This window comes from Natator depressus, chromosome 15, assembly GCF_965152275.1.
Source record: "Natator depressus isolate rNatDep1 chromosome 15, rNatDep2.hap1, whole genome shotgun sequence".
Taxonomy (NCBI): Eukaryota; Metazoa; Chordata; order Testudines; family Cheloniidae; genus Natator; species Natator depressus.
Genome location: NC_134248.1, coordinates 20,449,393 through 20,471,316, shown reverse-complemented (window position 1 = coordinate 20,471,316; position 21,924 = coordinate 20,449,393). Strand labels below are relative to the sequence as shown.

At 43.4% G+C, this 21,924-nt stretch overlaps 1 protein-coding gene and 1 long non-coding RNA gene across 2 annotated transcripts in view; one reads left to right on the top strand and one right to left on the bottom strand.

Moving 5' to 3' along the window:
• ADGRD1 (adhesion G protein-coupled receptor D1) overlaps nucleotides 1-5,130 on the top strand; it is a 250,026-nt gene extending 244,896 nt beyond the window's left edge. The window contains exon 26 of the mRNA XM_074972786.1: nucleotides 1,917-5,130. Coding sequence (XP_074828887.1) covers nucleotides 1,917-2,012 — 96 coding nt within the window. The 3' untranslated portion in view covers nucleotides 2,013-5,130. The remainder of the gene's footprint in view (nucleotides 1-1,916) is intronic.
• Nucleotides 1-21,924, bottom strand: part of LOC141999408 (uncharacterized) — a 342,290-nt gene that overhangs the window by 61,113 nt on the left and 259,253 nt on the right. The gene's annotated exons all lie outside the window — the stretch shown is intronic.

Here is a 21,924-nt window from a genome sequence, read left to right as displayed (position 1 = left end):
AGCCAATAGCCTGGTGGTTAGGACACACACCTGGGAGGGGAATGATGGGGGGTTGCAGTCCCTGCTCCTGAGCTGGGATTCAAACCTGAGTCTCCCACACGACCAGTGAGTGCCCTGAGCACGAGGCTAAAAGTTATGGGGGAGAGGAGGATGGTGACACCACCTTCTCCTTCACAGCTTTGTGTAGCCCAAAAAATGGAAATGTTTCACGTTTTCAAAATATTAAAACTATTTGTTTAAACGTTTCCAAACTTTTCTTTTGTTTTGACTGAAACATTTTGCCCAAATTGACACAAATTGTGGCAAAATATTTCATTGGATCTGGATTTGCTTTTTTTTTTTTGGTGGAAAAAAAAGTTTCAGCTGAAAAATGTTGCCCCGCTCTAGAGTGATCTTGTGGAAAGAAAGATGAGATGACGGGGGCACAGGAGTTAATTAGCACTTGTCTCTACTGTGTGTTTTACAGCCAGTTGCGATGGGCAAGGGTTGTGTGGTGACTATAGGAGATGCTCTGAAAGCAGAGGACTAAATTCTGTTCTCTGATAAGTCAGTGCGTAAAATTTCTAAAAACATCAGACTTGGGGCCTAATCCAAAGCCTACTGAAGTCAATGAGAGTCTTTCCATTGACTTCCACGACCTTTGAACCAGGCCCTTCAAGAATGTTCTCGTTATTAACTTCAGCTGATGACCATTGTTTTTGGTTAGGGTTAGAGCTGGTTGAAAGTCAGAATTTTTGTTTCATGGGAAATTTCGTGATATCAAAATTTTTGAAATTTTCAACCAAATGGAAATGTTGCAATGATGTTGGTTTCAGCCATCAGCTGGCAAGGCTTCCAGGATCCGTGATTCCAGGGAAGCTCTGCCATGCAGACTCCCCCGGGGCCAGGGACTCCATGGCTTGCAGGCTCCTGGGCCAGCTTGCTCTTCAATGCTCAGAGTAGTTGGCTCCCCGACTGCTCAACTCTGACAACCTTGGAAGCCATCTACCCCAAGATTTGGACAGGCCAAGGAGCTGGCTGGCCCAAGATTTTGGAAGCTCGGAGGCCAGTCTGCCTGGCGGGTATGCCCTGGAACCACAGACCCTGAAGTCTGTCCCAGGACCTTCCAGACTCCCAGCTTTGTGGCAGGGAACCTGGAAGCCCTGTGCGCCCCATCTAGAGCCTGGCTGTCGGGCTTCTGTGCCAGCTGATTCCCCAGGCTGCCTGACTCGCAGGGCAACTGGCTCCCCAGCCTGAAGGGGTCGGTCAGTCCAGGGAGCCAACTGGCCTGAGAATCTGGAAGCCCTGGCATCCCCAACCCTGGGGACGGTCACCATCGCAAGGCTGTCCTGGAGCTGCAAATCCTGGAAGACCTGGAGTCCCGACTCCAAAGCAGTCCTTCAGATGTGTGGGCAAGGTGGCAGGGAGAGATGTGAAACCTGCCTGACAGGCCGGGTTCTGCCGGTGTTCCTTCATGAGACTTGTCAAAAGTGACAGGTTGGCGTGAAACATTTTGCTTTTGACGAACTGGCATTTTCTGATGCAAAATTGTTCCAGCAGACAATTTCCAACCAGCTCCAGACAGAATACCTTTACATTTGAGTCCCACGAATGAACATTTATATAAACAAATCAGTGTGTATATATGCATTCCCCTCTCTCTCCCCGACTCAAGGACAGCTTAAGATGTCTTGAGACAAAATAAATTTATTTTATGAGAAAACTGGCTATTAGAAATGATAGCTTCTGAAATGATTGGCAATGATCACTGAATAATACCTGACAATACATGTTAAATGGCTCCTTTATAGCTTGTGCTCTCAAGAGTCTAAGGTAATGTGGAGTCTAGATTGATGCTTTCAGGCTTTCATGTCCTCCAGTCAATAGTGATTTACCAAAAGAAGTAAATCCAGTTTCAATACTATTTTGTCTTCCAGATGACTGGGAATAGGCCAGGTACAACTCCTACGAAGATGAACACCTGGGACAAGAGTACCAATTCAGCCAATCAGATTGATTTATCAGCAGTCTGATATTAGACCCAGATTCTCTCTGAAAAATCAAGCCATACCTTCAGGATCTCCAGTACAGTGCCCCCCCAGTATTTTCTCACTGTTAATGCCAGTAGGAACTGCTCTTCTAATCAATGCCTAATAAATTGGAAATTGCCATATTGCTTTGCCGAGTATGTACAAGTCTGTCTTCATCTGCCTCCCTTCCAGGGTGTAATGCAATCGACCATTAGCAATAGCTAATTCGCAATAGCTGCAGAGTAACTAGCACTACTGTACACTGGATGGTTTTGTCAGTGACGATGACAACACTAGGGACGGGAAGGTTATTGCGATCTAAATCTAAAGGTCACGTATTTCAGGAAAAATGCATTTTTATGCTCTGAAAATGAAATGCTTCCAATTGTGATCTTGTAACAGGGCTATTCTTGTTTAGCTGTGCACTCTCTGTTTACATGTAATATCTTAAGTAATCCAATTATCCCAGAGAAACTTATTAACACCACATACTGCCAACAGGCATTTTATGGGAACACTGTAAAGAAGCCAGACCTTGAGGGAAAAAAAGAAAAATTCCAGCCATTCAGCCCACTCTGTAGACTTGGGACCAGTGAAGCAGATATACACTAGGTCTACATACACACAAATCACGTGTGCACAGACACAGACTGGTAACTTTTTAGATATTCCTTTTTCCAGATCTGCAATAGATATAAATGGCTCTGACTGCCCTCCTCCAATCCGCAATGTTAGTTTCATTTAAAGGGTGATTTCTGTCTGCTGACTAACCGTAATAGAAGCTAGTTGTCTCAGTCTTTCAGACAGATCAACAATGGTCCATCACACGCATTTCACAAATGGAATTGACCTGTAGCTTCTGGAAATCAAAACCCACACTGTGACTTATCTTTCTCCTTTTAGTGGTCAGAATGAGACACTGAATTCCAACAAAATACTGTGAAGGTAGCAAGACTGAAGATCGGTCTGTGTATTGGTATCTACAGACAGCTTTTAAACAGACCTCAAGACAGTCTTTTGTGGTTTAGACTCTACTCAGCATTCAGCAGCTTTTGCTTCTAATACAATTATGTAGTATCTTCATGGGGGGGAAAAAAGACTCATTTTTCACTGGAGCAATGTCTTCCTGGTTCTTGTAGATTGTGTCAGTAGGTAATTCCCCGAAGGTAGTTTGGACACACTGAGGCAGACCCTCAGCCGCACTATTATTATGCCCACCCAGCGGGGTTGGTGGGGGAGGACAAGGTGGCTTTTGCTATGAATATGCCCCTATTATCTTGAGGCTGCCCAGGGGCTAATTTGGCCTCAAAAACATGCATCTTGCTCTATTTGCTCAGCAACAATGGTCCCAAAGGGAACACTCCACCAGCTCAGTCTGCTCAGACAAAAACGCCATTGCAGCCACGTCTTTTCTCCTCGCCACACCTCTAACACCCCCTCCCTATGCTGCCCCCATCTCACCCAGGGATTCCCCTTCAGTAGGCAAACCCCTAGGTAGTTGGTGCTTGCTTTCCCAATGCTTTGTGCCACCAGCTGTAAGGGGGCTGAGGATTTGACCCAGTATTTTCAAATTATCCCTACTTAATTTAATGTTTATACCTTCCAAAAGTTAAGGCCAAGGCTGATCCACTGAAGTCAGTGACAATCTCCCATTGAAGTTAGTGGGAGTTTTATCATTGATTTTAGGGGACCAGGATTTGTTCCCTAACTAACTAAAAAGTGAATCAAATTCTGCAGTTATTGCATTAACTTAAACAAATTTACTCCAGATTTACACAGGCAAAACAGAGCAGAATTTGGCCCACTGTGTCTATCATAAATACTTGTAAATACAGCCATTTATTAATTCTAATCCTGTGAGCAGAATAATTCTATTTTGTTGACAGCTAAATGTAAAAAGCAGGGAAAGAAGAAAGCTAAATATTTAAGTGGCTCTCTCTCTATATTGGCTTTTGTGCATAGGCTTGCTCTTAGCTCTTTGAGCATTGGAATAATTATCACAACTGTGTAAATATAGCAGACCCTTGTGGAAAGAGAATGTCTGTTCCAAAAGATACAATAGAAAGCGCGACTGGAATATATGGAAGCAGGTTGTTGTAACAGAACTGTACTGTGATAACAGGGTTCAGAGTGTCTGTGTTGTGTGCTGATAAAATATTTAAACATATTTTTGATACCGGAGGACATTTTAAAAAAAAACCTGTGACCATGGATATAGATTTTAACCCTATTAGGCGATTTCCATTCTAATCATTATGTTGTAGTAAAAGTGATGTTGTGAATGAGTCATAGAAAATACAGGGGTTTTAAGAAAAACCTGGATTTTAAAATATTTATAATTCCCACTGTGCCATTTCTCACTTTGAACGTTACTCCTATGCTAAATTTACAGCAGTCACCTAAGTTACTGTCAGTAACAATGATTATCATAGATCCATTTGAAAATAACATTTGACATACAGTACAACAGCATCTACTATAAAAGGTTAAGTCTATTTTTTTTATCCAGGTATAACATATAACGTAGTCCCCAAAATACATCAGCAGACTCAATGAATCATGAACATGATTTTTTAAACATTTTGGACTATGACATAGATGTATTATATAAGGAGTGAACATTCATTAACCCATATGTATTGAGACCTATTGTAGATACTGCAATGTTTTCCAGTACATAACCTGTGTCCCATGCTTTATCTGTGCATTTTGAACATAAAGTAGTATATCTTGGTTATGTCACGTGAGTTTAGGAGTTAGAACACTGTATTATTAGTAATGGCAATGGAGTTTCTTTTGTTTGCCTCTTTAGTTTCTGATAAAGTAGTAAAAAAACCACAAGCATACTGTAAATGTCCATCCCCACCTAAGTCTGTTCATCTTGTTTGATTCTATGTATTTTTCATAGTTTTACTGAATGCAGAAAATATACTGAAATAGAAATGCTTGAAATGAATCTTATCCTCAGTCTTTTAAAGCATGAAAATCATGCAGTTTATTTATGGGCTTGCATATGGCAACTTTTGTAGTATTTCTTCAGGACAGCATCATTTTCTCAATGGTATGAAATCTTAATTGAATGAGATGTGAGTTTTAAAGTAGATTATGTAGCAAGAATGACTTTGCAAGTAAGTAATAATTAAATGTTTTTTTCCCAAAATAAAACAAAACATTTAATTTTCTAACAAGATTTTGTGTTTGTTCTATTTATTCACATGGGTTAAAGAACACTGGAAATACATAGTTTCTTAGGGAAGTACAAACACTGTGCCTAAGCGTATCAGTCCTTACTCATGTGAGAAATCCCCCTGAAGTACTCACAACACGTGGCCTAGTACAGTATCACCAAGATACTATGTAGGCACCATTTTTGTTTTAAACTTTATACCCACAGAATATACCGGGGAATGTCATTCCCGCACCTTAAGAAGGAGCCTGTTTGCCGAGGCTGCAGTTGAAGGATTACTTTTTGTAACGTGGTCATTCCAATAGCCGAGCCAGGACTGATTCCTAGCGGGCCAATTGGCCTTCACATTGTAGGTTATGTTTGGATGACCCGATACCACTGAGATCATGGATAGTGACTGCTGTAATTGCCCTCATTCAGACAATGGGTGTGACAAATAGCATTCTGGTTTGTCATAGTAGGGTAGAGCGTCATCGTCCGTGGTAAAATCCGGAAAGGAGGAGATTTCTAGGTGCATGAAGCTGCTCAGTGAGTTGGGACAGTGACCGCTCAGATGGTGCACTGCTAGTGGCTCCGCGCATCCAGCCAGCGATCTCTGAGAAATGTAGGAACATGCCCTGCACATACCTGGCTGGATACAACGAGCTCATGGCCCTTCTCTTATGCTAAAGCTCCCTGATCTCTTGTAAGCCCATTCTACCCCCACGCCATTGTCTCCCCCACAGAGACTGGAAACACCTAGCCTCTTCACTAGAGAGAGAGAGGGAGACAGAGACAGAGGGTGTGTGTAAGAGTGTAAAATGCTACAGAACAGGAGAAGACTGATGCAAGGAGCACCAATTAACATTCCATGGCAATTTGCAGTCTTACTCCGGGGAGCATCCATATTGAGCAGCTGCTCCCTGACTGTCTCTCTCTGCATCTTGGGTGCTTACACCCCGATCCCCACAATATATTTTTTTGCCCAGGGACTACTATTGGCTCAAGTGGTGTGAGAGGGGAAATCATGAAATATAGCCACGAGCCGTCCCTGTTTTCCCACCACCTCCCATTCCATTTCCTTAGCTCCTTCCCCTCCTCTAGGCCCTGCAGTGAGAGAGAGCGCGCGCACCTGTTAACCACTGAGGGAGACACATTCTCCCTAACTTTTTACTTTGCTGTGTACATCCCCCCTGAGGTGGCGGTCAGACTAATGAATGCACCATGGCACGTGAGCATGGAGGAGCAGGGCCCAGTAGATCAGCAAGGAGCCGTTAAATTTCCCACTACAGGAGGTCACAGAAGCAGCAAAAATGTACAGAAACCTTTAGAATCAGTAGAGTAATGCCTGATGGGAAGGATTCAATGATTCCAAGGCCAGAAGGAACCGCTGTGATCATCCAGTCTAATCTCCTCTATAACACAAGCCATAGAACTCCTCCAAAATAATTTCTTAAGCATATATTTTTAAAAAAAAAAATCCAAACTTGATTTTAAAATTACCAGTGATGGAGAATCCACCAAGACCCCTGGTATATTGTTCCAGTGGTTAATTACTCTCACCATTAAAAATGTACACCATATTTCCAGTCTGAATTTGTCTAGCTTCTAGCCAGTGGATTGTGTTATACCTTTCTCTGCCAGAGTGAAAAGCCCATCAGTAACTATTTGTTCCCCATGTAGATACTTACAGACCGTATTCAAGGATTCCCCTAATTGCTGCAGAATTCTCAACACACAACCCCTGTGCTCAGGCTGTGAGCTATGCAGCGAAATTAAGGTGACCAGATGTCTCGATTTTATAGGGACAGTCTTGACACTCAGGGCTTTGCCTTATATAGGCCCCTATTGCCCCTCATCTCCTGTCCTGATTTTTTACACTTGCTATCTTGTCACTCTAGGTGAAATTCACCTGTGCAGAAGTGCAGCACAAGGTTTAGGTCTCACTTGAGCCCTCAGAAGTGGGACTTCAGTGGCACATAGGCCTCTTGCTGACCCTCTATACATGACAGAATTTCATCCTGGAATGAGGATTCAGGCCATAACAAAGTATATCGCAAAAGCTACAAACTTTTGCCACCCCTTACTACTTTCACATTTTGGATCCAGTTTCTTTTTCCTCCTCCTTATTTTAAACAACAGATAATATAAACGTAGACCAGAAATACAGTATCTCCATGATGAAACTCATACAGCTGCAAGAAGCTTAATCATCACACAAGTGCAAAAGCACAGATGTCAAATGGTTTCAAGGTTAGAGAGAGATCTAGCATAATTAATTCACCACACTAACTCAATTCCCACTGGGGGCTGGGTGTGTGGGTGTGTGTGTGTGTGTGAGAGAGAGAGAGAGCGAGAGCGAGAGAGCATAATTAATTAGAGTGATTATATTCCAGGAAGTTAAAATGGAAGTTTGGGCTTTAGATGACAAGGATTCTACTGTAGGGACTGAAATACTCTCTGTATATGCTACAAAACCTTACTTCTTTTGCCTAAAGGAAAGCAGCAGGGAATATACTGTAGGTATCTTTTCCTTCTATCTTGTGAAATAAAGAGATTTTCTTTTACCTTTATCATCCCCAACAGAGTAATAAATGATATTATATTGTGTCTGATTTACAGCATGTTTGCCTTTGAAGTATTTTCATTACATCTTAGGTTATGCTTGTATGACCTGATAACATTTACGTCATGGATAGTTATTGCTGTAATTGCCCTCGTTCAGACAATTTTCTTCCTCAATAATTCCTTATGTTCTTTGAATTGGGAGACTATCTTTCATCTTGTGAGGGTTGGTTGCAATGCTAAATATGCTACAGACATCAGCATTTTCCCAGAGCTCGAATGCGTCAAATAAATTCTGAGTTGAAAGGATGGTTCTTGCTTACTGTTCAGCATGTAAATAACCAAGCAGCTTCCATGATTGGATGACAATTCTCAGATAATTAGCCAATAAGAATCAGAAGAGAGAGGAACAGATTATCTAATTTACCCAGATTTTTGAAAAAAGGGTAATTTATCTTCCCCACTATTCTCCGGTGCTTGTTGTGTGAAAATTGGATCGACTGGGAGTTTCACTTTCCCATTTGAGCATTCCCCTAGATGTGTATATGCCTAACACCAAGCAAGCAGAATGATGCGTATAGCAGGCAAGGCACTAAAATCCGAAGCCAAGATTTCACTAGTGATTCTGAGCGCCCTACTTGATACTTGATATAAAGGGGCCAGATTTTCAGAGGGTAGGTAGTCAGCACCTTCTCAAAATCATGCCCTTTCAAGGTGTCTCAAGTTGGCCAACCAAAAACAGAGGCACCCAAAATCACTAGCCCTCTTTGAACATGTTGGTCTAATTTATTAGGACCTTGACATTTTAGAAAAAGGATTAGGACAACAATAGTATTGCTGCTTTCTGCAATTTTGTTTTTAAGACTCGCCCCCGACGACTTGACCAAATGTAGGGAAGTCTCATCACTGAGCCCCAACCATTCATGCTCTATCCTCTAAAAATAGGTTATTGGGGGAATAGAGGACAATAGATTATTGGGAAAAAGACTCCAAAGCCCTGCTGTCACTGACTCAGAGCTCCAGGTTTTAATCTCTGGAGACAACTGAGTTGATGGCTGTTACAGTAACCTTCCTCACAGGAGGCTTAAGTAGTATTTGTCAAGGTTTCAGGGACACTTAGAGGAATGAGAGATTATAAAAAAAACCCGAACTTTGTGCCTATGCTATATTTTGCGCACAATAAACTAAACATCGTACATTAAGACTTGCAGATGACTAATTAATAGAGAGCACTCTGCCTACATGCGATTTTATACATCTTTGAGATACATCAGAGAGGCAAATATAAAACCCAGCATTTAGGGACACCCTGGAATGTGTCTTTCTTAGGGATCATTAGGTCCATGCATGAATTAATGTCCTGCGTTCGTTGATCTGTACTTTTCCACTCCTTACACTTCTCATAGGGAGATTATGCTTCAGTGATGAAATGCAATCAAAACAAGTTATTAATACAAATTTAAAATATTGATTTAATTATTTTTAAAAAACCCAACAAACCTACCCATAAGACTTTCCGCTTTTTAATGCCTTTCATTTATCTGACTTGTATGCTACAGGCCACAAAATGCAGCAACCATTGCCACTTCATTTGGAACCTAACCTCTGGGACAGTGGGTGAAATTTGCCTATACACCACTTAAATCCTCAAGGTTAAATGCAAGGTGGAACAGATTATTTAGCATATTCTAAGGGACCATTCAAGGTAGAGTTGCCCTTTAACATCTCTGCAACAGACATGCCAAACCCGCAAAAAACCCCGCAGAAATTGGGCTTGTTTTTGGCTTAATTGGCTTGTGTGTTGCTTGTTGGCTAGTTTTTGGATTGTAGCTTTCTGCTTGTTTGGCTTGTAGTTTCTTTTTTTTGATCGGCTCCCGGAAAGCAGGGACAAGTGGGGGGGGGGTGAGAATCAGGGGTGCATGGCAGGCCCACCACAGTCCCAGACTGTATGCTGGGGGGATCTAGTCACAGAGTGTTGGGGTTCTTAGGGATTGGCTTGTTTTGGCCTTGTTTTGAAATGGGATTAGCTTGATTTCTGGTTTATTGTGAAAGTCGGGGTGCTTATTTACCACGTGAAAGTTGGCAACTGTGCTCTGCAGTCATAGGACATAAAAAGTGGGGTAGTGGGTTCCAGACCTTGAATGGTCCGTTAGAATATATACTAACTACTTATGCTAAACAATCTTTTCCACCTTGGATTTAGCTGCGATGTGGGAGTACCTTTCCCAGATCTGAAGAAGAGCTGTGTGTGGCTCAAAAGCTTGTCTCTCTCACCAACAGAAGTTGGCCTAATCAAAGATATTACCTGACCCACCTTGTCTCTCTCTAATATCCTGGGACCAACATGGCTACAACTATACTGCATACAACTTTTGGTATAGACTGTTTAGTAGGGAATACATATGCCAGATTGACTTCCTGTAGGGCTTCTGCAGAAACAGAACTAAATTTCTGATCATAGCTTCCAGTTGAGATGAGGAGCAATTTGCATCTGCAACAACTGTAAGATGAACACAATGACCTCAAAACTGATATAAACATCCCATTCCTGTGAAAACACAGAGAGAGGGGTCAAATTATCTCATTTGTGCAGTTTGTCTTCAAAAGGGTCAGATTTGGCCCATGTGTTTTTGCAACCAGTTCTGTGCATAGAAGGGGGTCACTGTTGTCAATAACAGAGATCATTTGTCTAAATCTTTCAAGTCTGACTTTGAGAAATAATTCCCTCTTGTAACATCAGACTGTTCCTTTTTTGTCTGTCATCATTGCTGCGTTGGAGGTGGAAAGTGTACTATGCGTGGGTGTATCTAAAAAAACCAAACATGCAGAAGATTGCTCAACAATATGTTCTTCCAACACCAACAAGTAAATGCTACATTTAATATGCAGATGATCACTCAGCATCAGCCTTAAAAGCCAAATAATAAACACCACCCATAATTATTTTGTAAGATCACTGTATATACACACAACAGACTAAATGTTTAAATCGGAAAGCTGATTAACATCCAGCAAAATCAATTAGGTTAGTGCCAGCAAGTGTATACGCAACTTGACTGAGCCTTTGCCATTATTCATGAATTCCAGAGGAGTGTCTCATCCCAGCTTGAAATAGAAGCTTTCGTAATGTTTTTGATTAGCTTATCTATGTAAGGCAAAATAGCCCACAGAGAAGTCTCTTGATCTAAAAGATTTGCATTGCATAAATAAAATAGTTTCTGTTCACTAAATAGTAACACATGGCAATCACATAATGAACTAAATATTACTAGTTTGAAGATCTGCATCTATAGATGAGTGGATAGATAATGAGGTGATTGAGGCTCTCTAAATACACAGGGATGGGAACATAGATGGATGTTTATTTTATAATGTTCAGTGGGCCATTGAGTGTGTCTAAGGGCTGGATCCAAAGCCCACTGAAACGAAGAGAATGACGTCCACTGACTTCAGTGGGCTTTGGGTCAAGGTTTAAGGTAGCAGCACTTACGACTTTTTAAAATTGCACAGATCTCTTGGTATGGGTCAGGCTGTGGATGGAATTTCCAAACATACATGCCCACTGTGCGTTCCTTTTGATATGTTTTTGTGCATTCCGTTCAGACTGCCCAAAAACCAGCAGCTGCTCCAACATATGCAACGCAGATAGGGGTGAGAACGTATGACCATTATTCATGATGATGAGCTCTATCCCACTAATCCATGGGCACAGACAACTGTGAGGCTGGGGAGGAGCTCTAGTTCCTCCTAAAATGTAAGGATAACGTTAAGAAAGGAAATCCTGTGTTTGGAACAGAAGCGTATCTCATTTTATTAAAAGTGGGAAAATTTAGTTATGGTACAAAACTACTCATTAAAGTGATGTCCAAAAGCTGTCATGTTAGCACATTTACACTAGCTCCCCCCGGAATAAAAGAAAAAGGTTTCTTTGCCTCCATCTACCCAGGTGACTTCAAGTGCTGTACCTGAATGCAAGTGTTTCTCATTGTGAGTCCAGGTTGCACAATGGGTGCTTATTGTATCCAACTGTCCCCTACCCCCTCAGTTTGTATATCCTTATCATGAGTGATTCTCCCCTGCCCCCCCTCCCCCAACCACTAAATACATGCAGCCCAGCAACACATGACCAGTGTGTATTGCTTACATTTTGTAGTGGGGATCAAGGCATATCACGGTGTGACACATCTGTATAGCAGGCATGTATCCACTTTGACGACTGCCATAATACACATGCGAAGAACCTCTGCAATCCCTTTCCCTATTTTCTCTAAGCAACCTCCTCTCCATTGTGAGCTCTCTTTGGTAGCAATTAAGGAAAATGAAGAATGGTATCAATATATCTGTCACTGCTGAGAAAAAACCCAAACTACGTTTATGGAGCAGTGTAATCCAGTCATTGATTCTGGGACCAGGGATCCTCCAGGGAGCACCACAAATCCACACAATGTTCTAGATTTTTTCACTTGGATCTGTGATTTAGCTGGAAAAATGTATAAAACAGCTCCCCATTGGTCTGAGGTGGCTCAGGAGTACAAGTCATTTCTTCCAAAGTCAGTGATACTTTACACTCCCTAAATTGCTGGATTCAGACACTGGAATAGGAACGGTATTTATTGTACAAAAACGAACAACAAAATAAGAGACAAAACCCACCCCATACTCAACTATCACAAGACCAAAGCTTATTTGGAGCAGAGTAGCCACTTAGGAGGAAGCAGTGGGGTCTGAGCTGAGAGTCAGGAGTTAGCTCTCTCTCACCTGCTGTATGAACTTGGGCAAGTCACTTCACTTCTCTGGGCCTCTGTTTTCCCTCCCACCCTCCATCTGTCTTGTCTATTAAGACTCTGACATAAGCTCTTTGGGACAGGGACTCTCTCTCACTCTGTACAGTCTGTACAGCGCTCAGCACACTAAGTGCCGCTGCAGTACAAATAATAATAACAATGAACACTGAGCAATCTAGGTCTGCTGAGGAGGCTACCATCAGCCTCTTGAAGGCATGACGTATTCCAAGGTGATGAGAGACGGTTCCAGTGTGAAAGACCCACCTGACTACACACAAAGGACACGATCCAGCTAATGCTTAATCACATGAGCAACGTTAAATGCATGAGTAAATCCTATTTAAGTCCGAGATGGCTGAAGTCAAAAGGAACTGCTTGTGTGCTTGAAGTCAGGCAGTTTGTTGGATTGAGCCACAAGGGCTGTTCCAAGCACCAAATAACGTGAAAGAGAGAAAAACATTTCTTCTTCAATCTTTTTTGTTACTTTAGGTATTTCCAGACAAATATGCTTTTTATGGGGACATCATGCCCCTTTGGTTTCTGTGCGGTGTACATAAAACAGTGCCTTCTGCAAGAACAAAACAGTCCCTCCTGGATGTACAACAACTTATTGTGAAAAGAAACAGAAGAGAATTTTCTATCTGGGTATCTAAACTCTTAATGTAATAGAGCTGCTCTTCAGATAATATACCTGGTGAATGGAGCTGGTTCACTATGAACACTTCGGACAAACTGCCTGGAATTCGGTTTCCATACAAATATGAAATTTGGCCCACACTTTCAAAAATTGGGACTTTCCAGTTTTGAGCAAATTCGGGCTGATGTACAATTGGCTTATCAAAAGCCATGTGAAATTTGTGTGTGTGTGGAATCTGCCTTTTATGTCAAGAAAAATCATTTTGATGGAGAATTCTTCTACGCTGTTGATTCTAGAAAAGGGAGCAGCCACAATTCATTACAGCCCTGACTGATACCCCCCTATTCTCCACCCCGATGACAGCCCCCTGCATGTTCTGCCCTCTCCCGTGGGACAGGAATTCATGACAAGCAAAAGGAGCTAGCTGTATAAAGGTTAATGCTGCTGATCCTAGTGGATGTCTAATGTCCACCCTTGGGAAGAACTTCAGAGAGAATTTGTTGTGGGAAAGAGAACTGGAGGCCTGGTGCACATTGCTGTACATCTTGCTGGTGAGGGGTTTTGGTAGGGGCTCAAAAAGATCGGGCTGGTGTTCCCACGCCCTTGCTGCTCTGCAGCCCCCACGGATGGTTTAAAGGCCAGCTCTAGGAGGAGGTCAGGCTGCTCTATGAGGGCTAGCACTGGTCTTCTCATAAAAGGCTAGAATTTGTGATGTGAAATTTCAACTTGTTTGGAGTTTGGGCTTAGCTTGGACTAAGCAGGGTGCTTATTCAAAGCTTGGCCAAGACACCTGAGTCTGCCAAACTGAGCTGAAAGTCTTCTGGGAAGAGTCTCTCCCACCAGATTTATGCTGTTTCTCATTTGTTGCTGGGATGCAAGAACAGCTAGGTGAGTTTTGGCCCTTCCAATTTCAGTTCGAGCCAGCACCTATAAGGCCCCTGGGGCATAGCGAGATGAACAATAATGAAAACAAATGACTGACATTTAACACCCTTCAGTGCGCTTCAGTCCAATAATGGGTTTGGGCAAGAGGAAGACACAGGCAGGCAGAGAGAGAGAGAATTAATAATTTTTCTGTCAGTAGGTAGTCTGCAAAAACTCCAGCATTCATTATAGTTATCTAGTCTCACTCATTTCAGCATAACTGGGAAGTCTTTGTGCAATAATTCTGCTGCATTTCATATACCCTCTACAGATGGTTCTTTTACTCCAATATTAATTTTATGGATTGATGGAGGCAGTTTAACACAGTGGAAAGGCTATGCTCACAATGCTTCTACCTTCTGCTTTTTTGTTCCTACAGATGGTGTTTTTATACAGTAAAATCAATTACAAGGTAAATGTTGGCCAACCAGGCTCTGTTCATGGTAATCATATTTATTTACAGTTCTTGTTCCCCTGTTCATTCTTTCAGGTATGAACCTCTTGTTATTTTATGTAACTTGCTCCCAGACACTTCTTCCTCCCCCACCCCCACCTTACAAATCAATTAGTTAGCCATTGTGGGAGTGAGTGTTAATAGCTGTTAGACTTCCCCCTCTCCCTCTTTCACATTTACATCCATTGTTCTGCCACACAAGGGAAACAGATGTTGGGCCCCTGTGATAAAAATCTGAGGATGTCTATAAAGCAGATTAAGTGGTTTATTAGTAAAATGATTCATTTACTGATATAATCCTTGCAATTTAACTGGCCTTGAGTTTCCTCAAAACGTTGTCCTGATGAACCAAGCAGACACCAGAATCTAAGGTGTAGATCCTCAGCTGGCATAAACTATCATAAGTTCATTGGCTTCAGTTTATGCCATTTGAGGATCGGCCCCTATGTAATTTGTATATTGATTAACAAATTGTATGTCTCTTATTTATTTACTTACTTACTTACAATAAATAACTGCGGGGCATAAAGAGAAGTAATGTATCTACCAACCCTAGATAAACTGATTAAGAACAAAAGGGCCAAATCGTGATTCGGGGATTACACCATATCACTATCTTTTGTCCCCCAACAGAAGAAGGCAGAAGTCTATTCATTTAGGTCCCCTTTCTCCATACTGTGCTTGCTCGCCAAGTGCTGATTATTCCAGTTATTCAGTACCCAAACACTAAATGGCAGTCAATGCTTTGTGTGACACACCTTGGTGTGACATTGGATAGGTCATTAAACGTACCATAACCATTTGAAGAAGATGGCAGCAAAACTCAGCACTAGAAACAACCTGCTCAGAAAATTGGCCAGTTCAACCTGGGGCATGAGTGTCCAGATGCTTAGAACATCAGCCCTTGCCCTCTACTATTCAACAGCAGAGTACTGCGCTCCTGCCTGGTGTCACTTGTCTCATTCAAGGTTGGTCAATGTACAGCTGAACAAAGCTACCTGCATTGTTACTGGGACGTTACGTGCAATTCTGTTCCCAGGGCTACCAAAACTTAGTAACATAGCACTGCCCCATCTTCACTGTGAGAGGGCCTCTATCATGGTGCTGGCTAAGATCTGTGAGAACAGCGACCTGCATTTGTACACAGACCTCTTCAACCACCCGCCAGCTCGCCTGTCTTCTAGGCGCCCTGTATGGTCATTTATGCCACCACAGGACATGACGGTGTATCTGCTTGGCGCAACGAGTGGTCAGCGACAACAGCTGTTAATCACTCTCTCGTCACTGACCCAATCATCTGGCCACCAGGTTTTGCTCTGCCATGGTACCTGTGGTCATCTCTGAACCGGTTTTGCACAGGACAGGGCAACTGTGTGGCCAATCTCTTTAAATGGGGTTTTTCTAATGACCGGCGATGCCCCTGCAGTCAATTCAGACTACGTCACATTTCCTTGACAAGTGCTCACTGACTTATTTTGATGGTAGGCAACCGACTCACCTCCTGGCTGATGACGATGCCATCAAATGGCTGAGTAAATTGTGCCTATACTGAGGTAGCTCATATTCAGTTGTGCAGTTTTGTATGAAATATGTTACAGATGGTTTGGACTCAGATAATATCGGTATCCAGGAAATGTATTTCTCCTGTACAGATGGATTTAGGACATATCCTTGCATTCAGTTGATTTGAACTGACACCCCCTTCAAAGGTTAAAAGTGCTGAAATGTCATAAACAAGGCACTCAAGCCTAGATTCACAAAAGTACTCAGCATCACAACACCTAAAACTTTAGTTGCATAGAAAAATCACAGGAATGCACTGCAATTCACAAAGCCTGAGTTGGGTGCCTGGCTCTCTACACAGTGAATGCGGAGAGAGAGGCATCAGTTTGCAATTTACAAAAGCCAGCATGATAGATGGGAAGCTGCCTAAACTAGCCAATAGGAGATGCCACTGAGAGGAGTGTTCCTTGTGATGGTGGATGGTTTGTAAGATGAGAGTTTTGAGAATTTATCTACAACTAAAAGCTATTCTTTGAAAGACTTCTTATCAGAGATTATTATTAATCTTGTCGTGTGTAAATGACACAAATCGAGACCAGGGCTTCATTGCGCTAGGCTAACAAAATGATCCCATCCCCAAAGAGCCCAACATCTAAATACACAAGACCAAAACATGGTGGGAGAAAGAAAAGTTAATATCCCCATTTTATAGATGGAGAACTGAGGCCCAGAGAGATTAAGCTATGCGTCCAAGGTCACACAGGAAATCAGGGAGACAGCTGAGAATTGAATGAAGGCCACCTGTATCCCAATCCAATGCCAAAGGTATTGTTTATAACAGAGGTTTTTCTGAAGGGGGCAAGATATAGTCTTTCAGTAATCTAGTAATGGAATACATTAATATGAATTAGAGTTGCTGGCTAGTAAATTCTCTTTATAAAATGGCCAGGAATGAGAAGGATGGTGGGGGAATTGACTTGTTAACTAAGGTTCCAACTTGTGTGATTACGAGAGCGCAATCATGAGGATTAGAACTTCTGAGTTTTATTTTTCCCCTTCCAGCACTAAAAGTCAGCTATTAAACTTCTCCATCCAGGATTTAGCTGGTAACAAACTGAGCCTTGTCTACACTGGCAATTTATAGCACTGCAACTTTCTCGCTCAGGGGTGTGGAAAAAAACACACCCCTGAGCACAGCAATTTTCAGTGCTGTAAAGCACCAGTGTGCACAGTGCCCCAGCGCTGGATGCTACACCCCTTGTGGAGGTGGGTTTGTTTGTTTTTTTATAAGAGTGCTGGGAGAGCTGTCTCCCAGCACTGCACTGCAACCACACAAGGCACGTTAAAGCACTGCCACGGCAGTGCTTTAGCATTGCTAGTGTAGACTAGCCCTGAATGTTTGTGACTGAAATTAAATTATCCAGGGCAGGGGTTAGTTGAAATCCAGAGTTCAGTTTCACTGTAGGTTTATGTTAACATATGTGTAGTGAAGAGAGAGAGAGAGAGAGAGAGTGTGTATCACAGTGGTGTGGGAAAAGATCTTCAGAACCTGTTCTTTTCCCATCCATTTTTCCCTCTGGGTGTCTTTTGGACGCCCCATCCTCTGTGCCACACACTGCAATGATCTTCCTGGTGGAGAGCACTTAGAAGAAGGCCTTTTCAGAACCCCTTAGTGTTACTCCTTCTGTAGAATGACACTACCATCTCTTGGTTTGGGGGGCACTTTTGGAGTGAAACAATGGACCCAGGAATCAGACCCAGGGGCCTCATGGTCCTGTTCCATAACAAGATTTTGAGCCTGATCCAAAGGCCATTGAAGTCAATGGAAATTTCTCGCATTGACTTCAGTGAGCTTTGGATCAAGCCATACCTCACGTTCCCTTCACTGGAATAACTTGCTTCACTAATACAGTGGGACATAACACTGACTAGAGGGCCCCCATGTTAAAGGGCCCAAAAATATCACTCTGAAAAGCAAAGGAGAATAAAATATTTTTCATTCCTGCTTCTTCTATTGCAGTATGAATTTATTTCCAATACCCCACTGAATGCCTAAACACTTTGTGGAAAAAGAGCCACCATGCATCCAACAGGAAAACCCTACCAGCCATTATATTATCCAGTGTTCTTGGGGGGTGGGGGGGAGACACTATTTGGGTTTATGATCCAAATTACAGATAGGAGCTGGCAACAAAGCAAGTAGAATAAAAAATGTTCTCTCTTATAAAGGGGGTGGGGGAACTTTGTCAGTCATCTTGCTCAAAGCAGCCCAGTCCTCTGTCAGAAAAGGGGACGCTTATAATCGTAAGGAAAATGAGAGAAAAATAAGGGATGAAAAATGGTTGAAAAAAAAAAGAGATGGGTTTTTCCTTCCCTGTGTAAGGCACCACTATAGGAAAGCATCAACAGAGCACTTTCAGCATATGCTTAATTTTAAGCATATGGTTAAGCTCCATTGAAGTCAATGAACTTTAGTGATGCAAGTTCAGGACCTTCTTCTCCAAATATATGACACTGTTTGAGGCCCAAATTCAGCAAGGCACTTAAACATGTGCCTGATTTCAAGCACATGAGTAATCTCATGGAGATGCTTAAAGTTAGGTATTTGTCTAATCGGGACCATAATAAGGTTAAGGGTGAGCTGCTTTGGATAATCAAAATTGACCTGAACCTCCTCCTCAAACTCACACTTGGAGCTTTGATTACACTGAAAAAGCTAGGGTAACGTTTGATTTTTATGACATGCTAGAGCTGGAACCAACCCCCACTGACGTGAATGGAAAGACTCATTGCCTTCACTGGGTCAGTTAGGCCCGCAGTGCATCCAGCCAATTATAGCTGTCTCCTGAACATGTACATCAGAGGACCAAAAAAGATTTCCTATTCCTTCTCCTCCAGTTAGTGAAATTCCATGAGAGTGGTTATAACTAAGCCTAAATGTTCAATGTAGCTTTCACCAATTCCCTGTTCCCTGGGATACTCAGTCTGACTTTAAAGTAGCATTCTCTGATATATATCCAAACATTTTCCTAATCTTATTCTATTACTCCTAGCTATAACACCACAGACTTTTCCCTTCCTGGTGTCTACACCTTTCAGATATCTGTAGCTGGTTATCATGTCCCTCTACTTTATAGTTAGGAGGAGGAATTAAGGGCTTATGTCCTGTTGGACATAACTGAATCATATAATTTTGCTCTCAGATTCTGTTCAAATGAGTGATTTGTGATCACCCTCTCTTGGCCTCCCATCCAACCAGAAATTGTTAGGGAAGATTTAATCAAGAAAGAGTAACAAATTTGATAGAAACTAACCAAACAAGATAATCATTTGACTCCTGCCTGTTATGCTCTCTGTTAAAAGAACCTGGATATTTTTAATTAATGTCTACTTTTTATATTAAGTTAATACAGCTTCCATTGTCAGTTTGATATGAACTCTTGATTCCAATCCATCCATAAGTCTGCTCTGTTACTCTTTAGATTTATTATATTTATATCTATATCTATATATATATACACACACACACACAAAATATACATATATATCTTTTCAATTACATTTAAGCTTGTGGCTTTAAAACCTGAGCTATATTAGGTCCTGAAAGATCAGAGTGTGTTATCTGAAAATCCACCCTGATGCAAATCACAAATCCAGAAGTGCAGTGATGCCAGCACAGGATGCTTATGTAAGCTGCCAGGATTTAGAATGTGCAGTTTTTTCATACCAGCCAATCTTACTTGGCAAAAACTTGGATCTGGTGTTTGTTTGCTAAATAAGAACTGTAGGATTTGATTAACTGAATCTGACCTTGATCCATCCAGGCTAGCGTCCTGCTCTTGCTACAGCCAATACCTGATGCTTAGAGATGGGTGACATATTCCCCACTTCCATAATCATCTGTATGGAAGGATCCGCTACACAGTAACAAGTGCATGGGGATGAGAGCCTCTAAGAGCTTTCCTTCATGGAGTTTCTTCCTGATTGTTTTATTGGAGGTGGACAAGGTTTGTTCTGCCTATGAGGGGTCAGCCCCCAGATCCCCTGGCTCTAAGGTGATCCTGCAGAAGCCCTATGTCTGTCTCCACACTGCCTCCCAGCTCCCTGAAGCTGTCCCCATCCCTACCAGCACAGCTCAATAGGAGCCACTCTGACTGGGTCTATCCTGCTAGTAGCTTACCCAGGTACCCCCACTAAATGGGAAGATGCAGAGGGCAGGTCTGCATCAAAGTGGATACAGACTCAGCTAGTATTAAGTTTACCAAGGATTCCCTGCCGATTTCCAGAGGGACAATGTATGCAGTGTACCAATCCCACCCTTCACACAAGTTCTTCAGCTCAGAGGCAACATGTGGATGGGAGGGTAACAACTGAAAGATTTTGGGGGTGCGTCACCGCCCCATGAGTTGTCTCTGCCTCCATGCCCTGAAACTCGATATGTATGTAGACAACATACATTAGCAACTACCTCCTCCTCCTGCTCTCTGTCCTGTGGCTGCCCTGCCCCTTGCAGGCAACCTCCCTGCCTGAACTATCCTCAATCAATTTAGCAAATGTTCAAAACAAGACCAACAAAAGGGGCAACACAGCTGGGATGCACAGTCCTCCATGGACCATCAGGGTGGGATGGTGCTTGGGGCTGGATCATCTCCGCTAACAAGAAGTTGGAGAATTATCAGTCACTTTGTTTTGGAGGGGTGAATACGACAACCCCAAATCGCCTTCGCCTTGATAGACACATTGGAGGCTGCTACTGTTTCAATGCACCCTCAGCAGTAGCAGCAAGCACTGAAGCACCATCAGGATCTGTCCCCCCCTTCCCTCTCTGTCCCCAGCCTGCTCCCCTCACTTACCCCCGGGGCTCTTGTGCTGGATGGGACTCCCCCTGAGCTGCCGGGCACTGAGCACTGCATTGCAGCTCCCGACCTTTTCCCAATCTCAAAGATGCCCCCCCCACCCCGACTCACCTCAGTGGGCGGTCTGCAAAGCAGGCAGTGGGAAGCGCTTGGACTCCAGCGGCAGAGAAGGAGAAGCAGCCCCGTGTAGCAGGGAGGGGAACTCAGCCCACAGCCAGCCTCCCTGCTGCGATCTCAGAATCCTCCCTCCCCACGCTGCACAGTAAGTGCCAGCACCGCCAGGGGGAGTCTCTGCCTCCTCGCCGCTAGGCATCCCGGCTAGGGGTGGCCTGAGAAATCGGGGGGGGGGGGGGCATGTGACCCCCGCTAGGGCAACCACCTGTCCCGGATTGGGTGGGACAGTCCCGAAATGCAGAGTTCAAGTACCAGTCCCGTGCTGAATGACTCCGGGAGAGCATTTGTCCCAGATTTCCTGCAGTGTTGCTTCAGGCCTGCCCAAGGTTCAGGGGTGGCACCAGCCTCTTCCCAGTGGTGGTGGTGGTGGTGCGGGGGGGACACAGAAGGCTGAGGTGGGCCTTCACCCCCCTTGCCATGAGGCCCCGTCCCCTGGCTCGTCCTCTTTTCCGCAAGACCCTGCCCCCTGACCAGAGTGGTGTGCCCTGGGGGGTGAGGACATGGGCTGGGGGCTGCTCTTGGTCCCCCATGCCTTCTGTCTAGGGTAGGTGGAGGGTTCAGGTCTCCCCACAGAGACCTGGGGTCCCTGGGCAGCTCTTACCGTGGCCCTGCTCTGGCTTCCGGCCTGGCCATGGGGTGGGGCCTCAGAGGATGAGGAGGCGGAGCATCAGGGGAAGAGGAGAAGTGGGAGAGGGGCTCCTGCACGTGTCCCACTTTTGCCTTTTGGCAAGGTGGTCACCCTAGACCCTGCATGCCCCCCGCCACACGTCACCTCTTCCTCAGCTCCATCCTTCCCAATACACAGATCCCTGACCCTACAGAGAAGCACTATTGGCATGGTCCAGACACAGC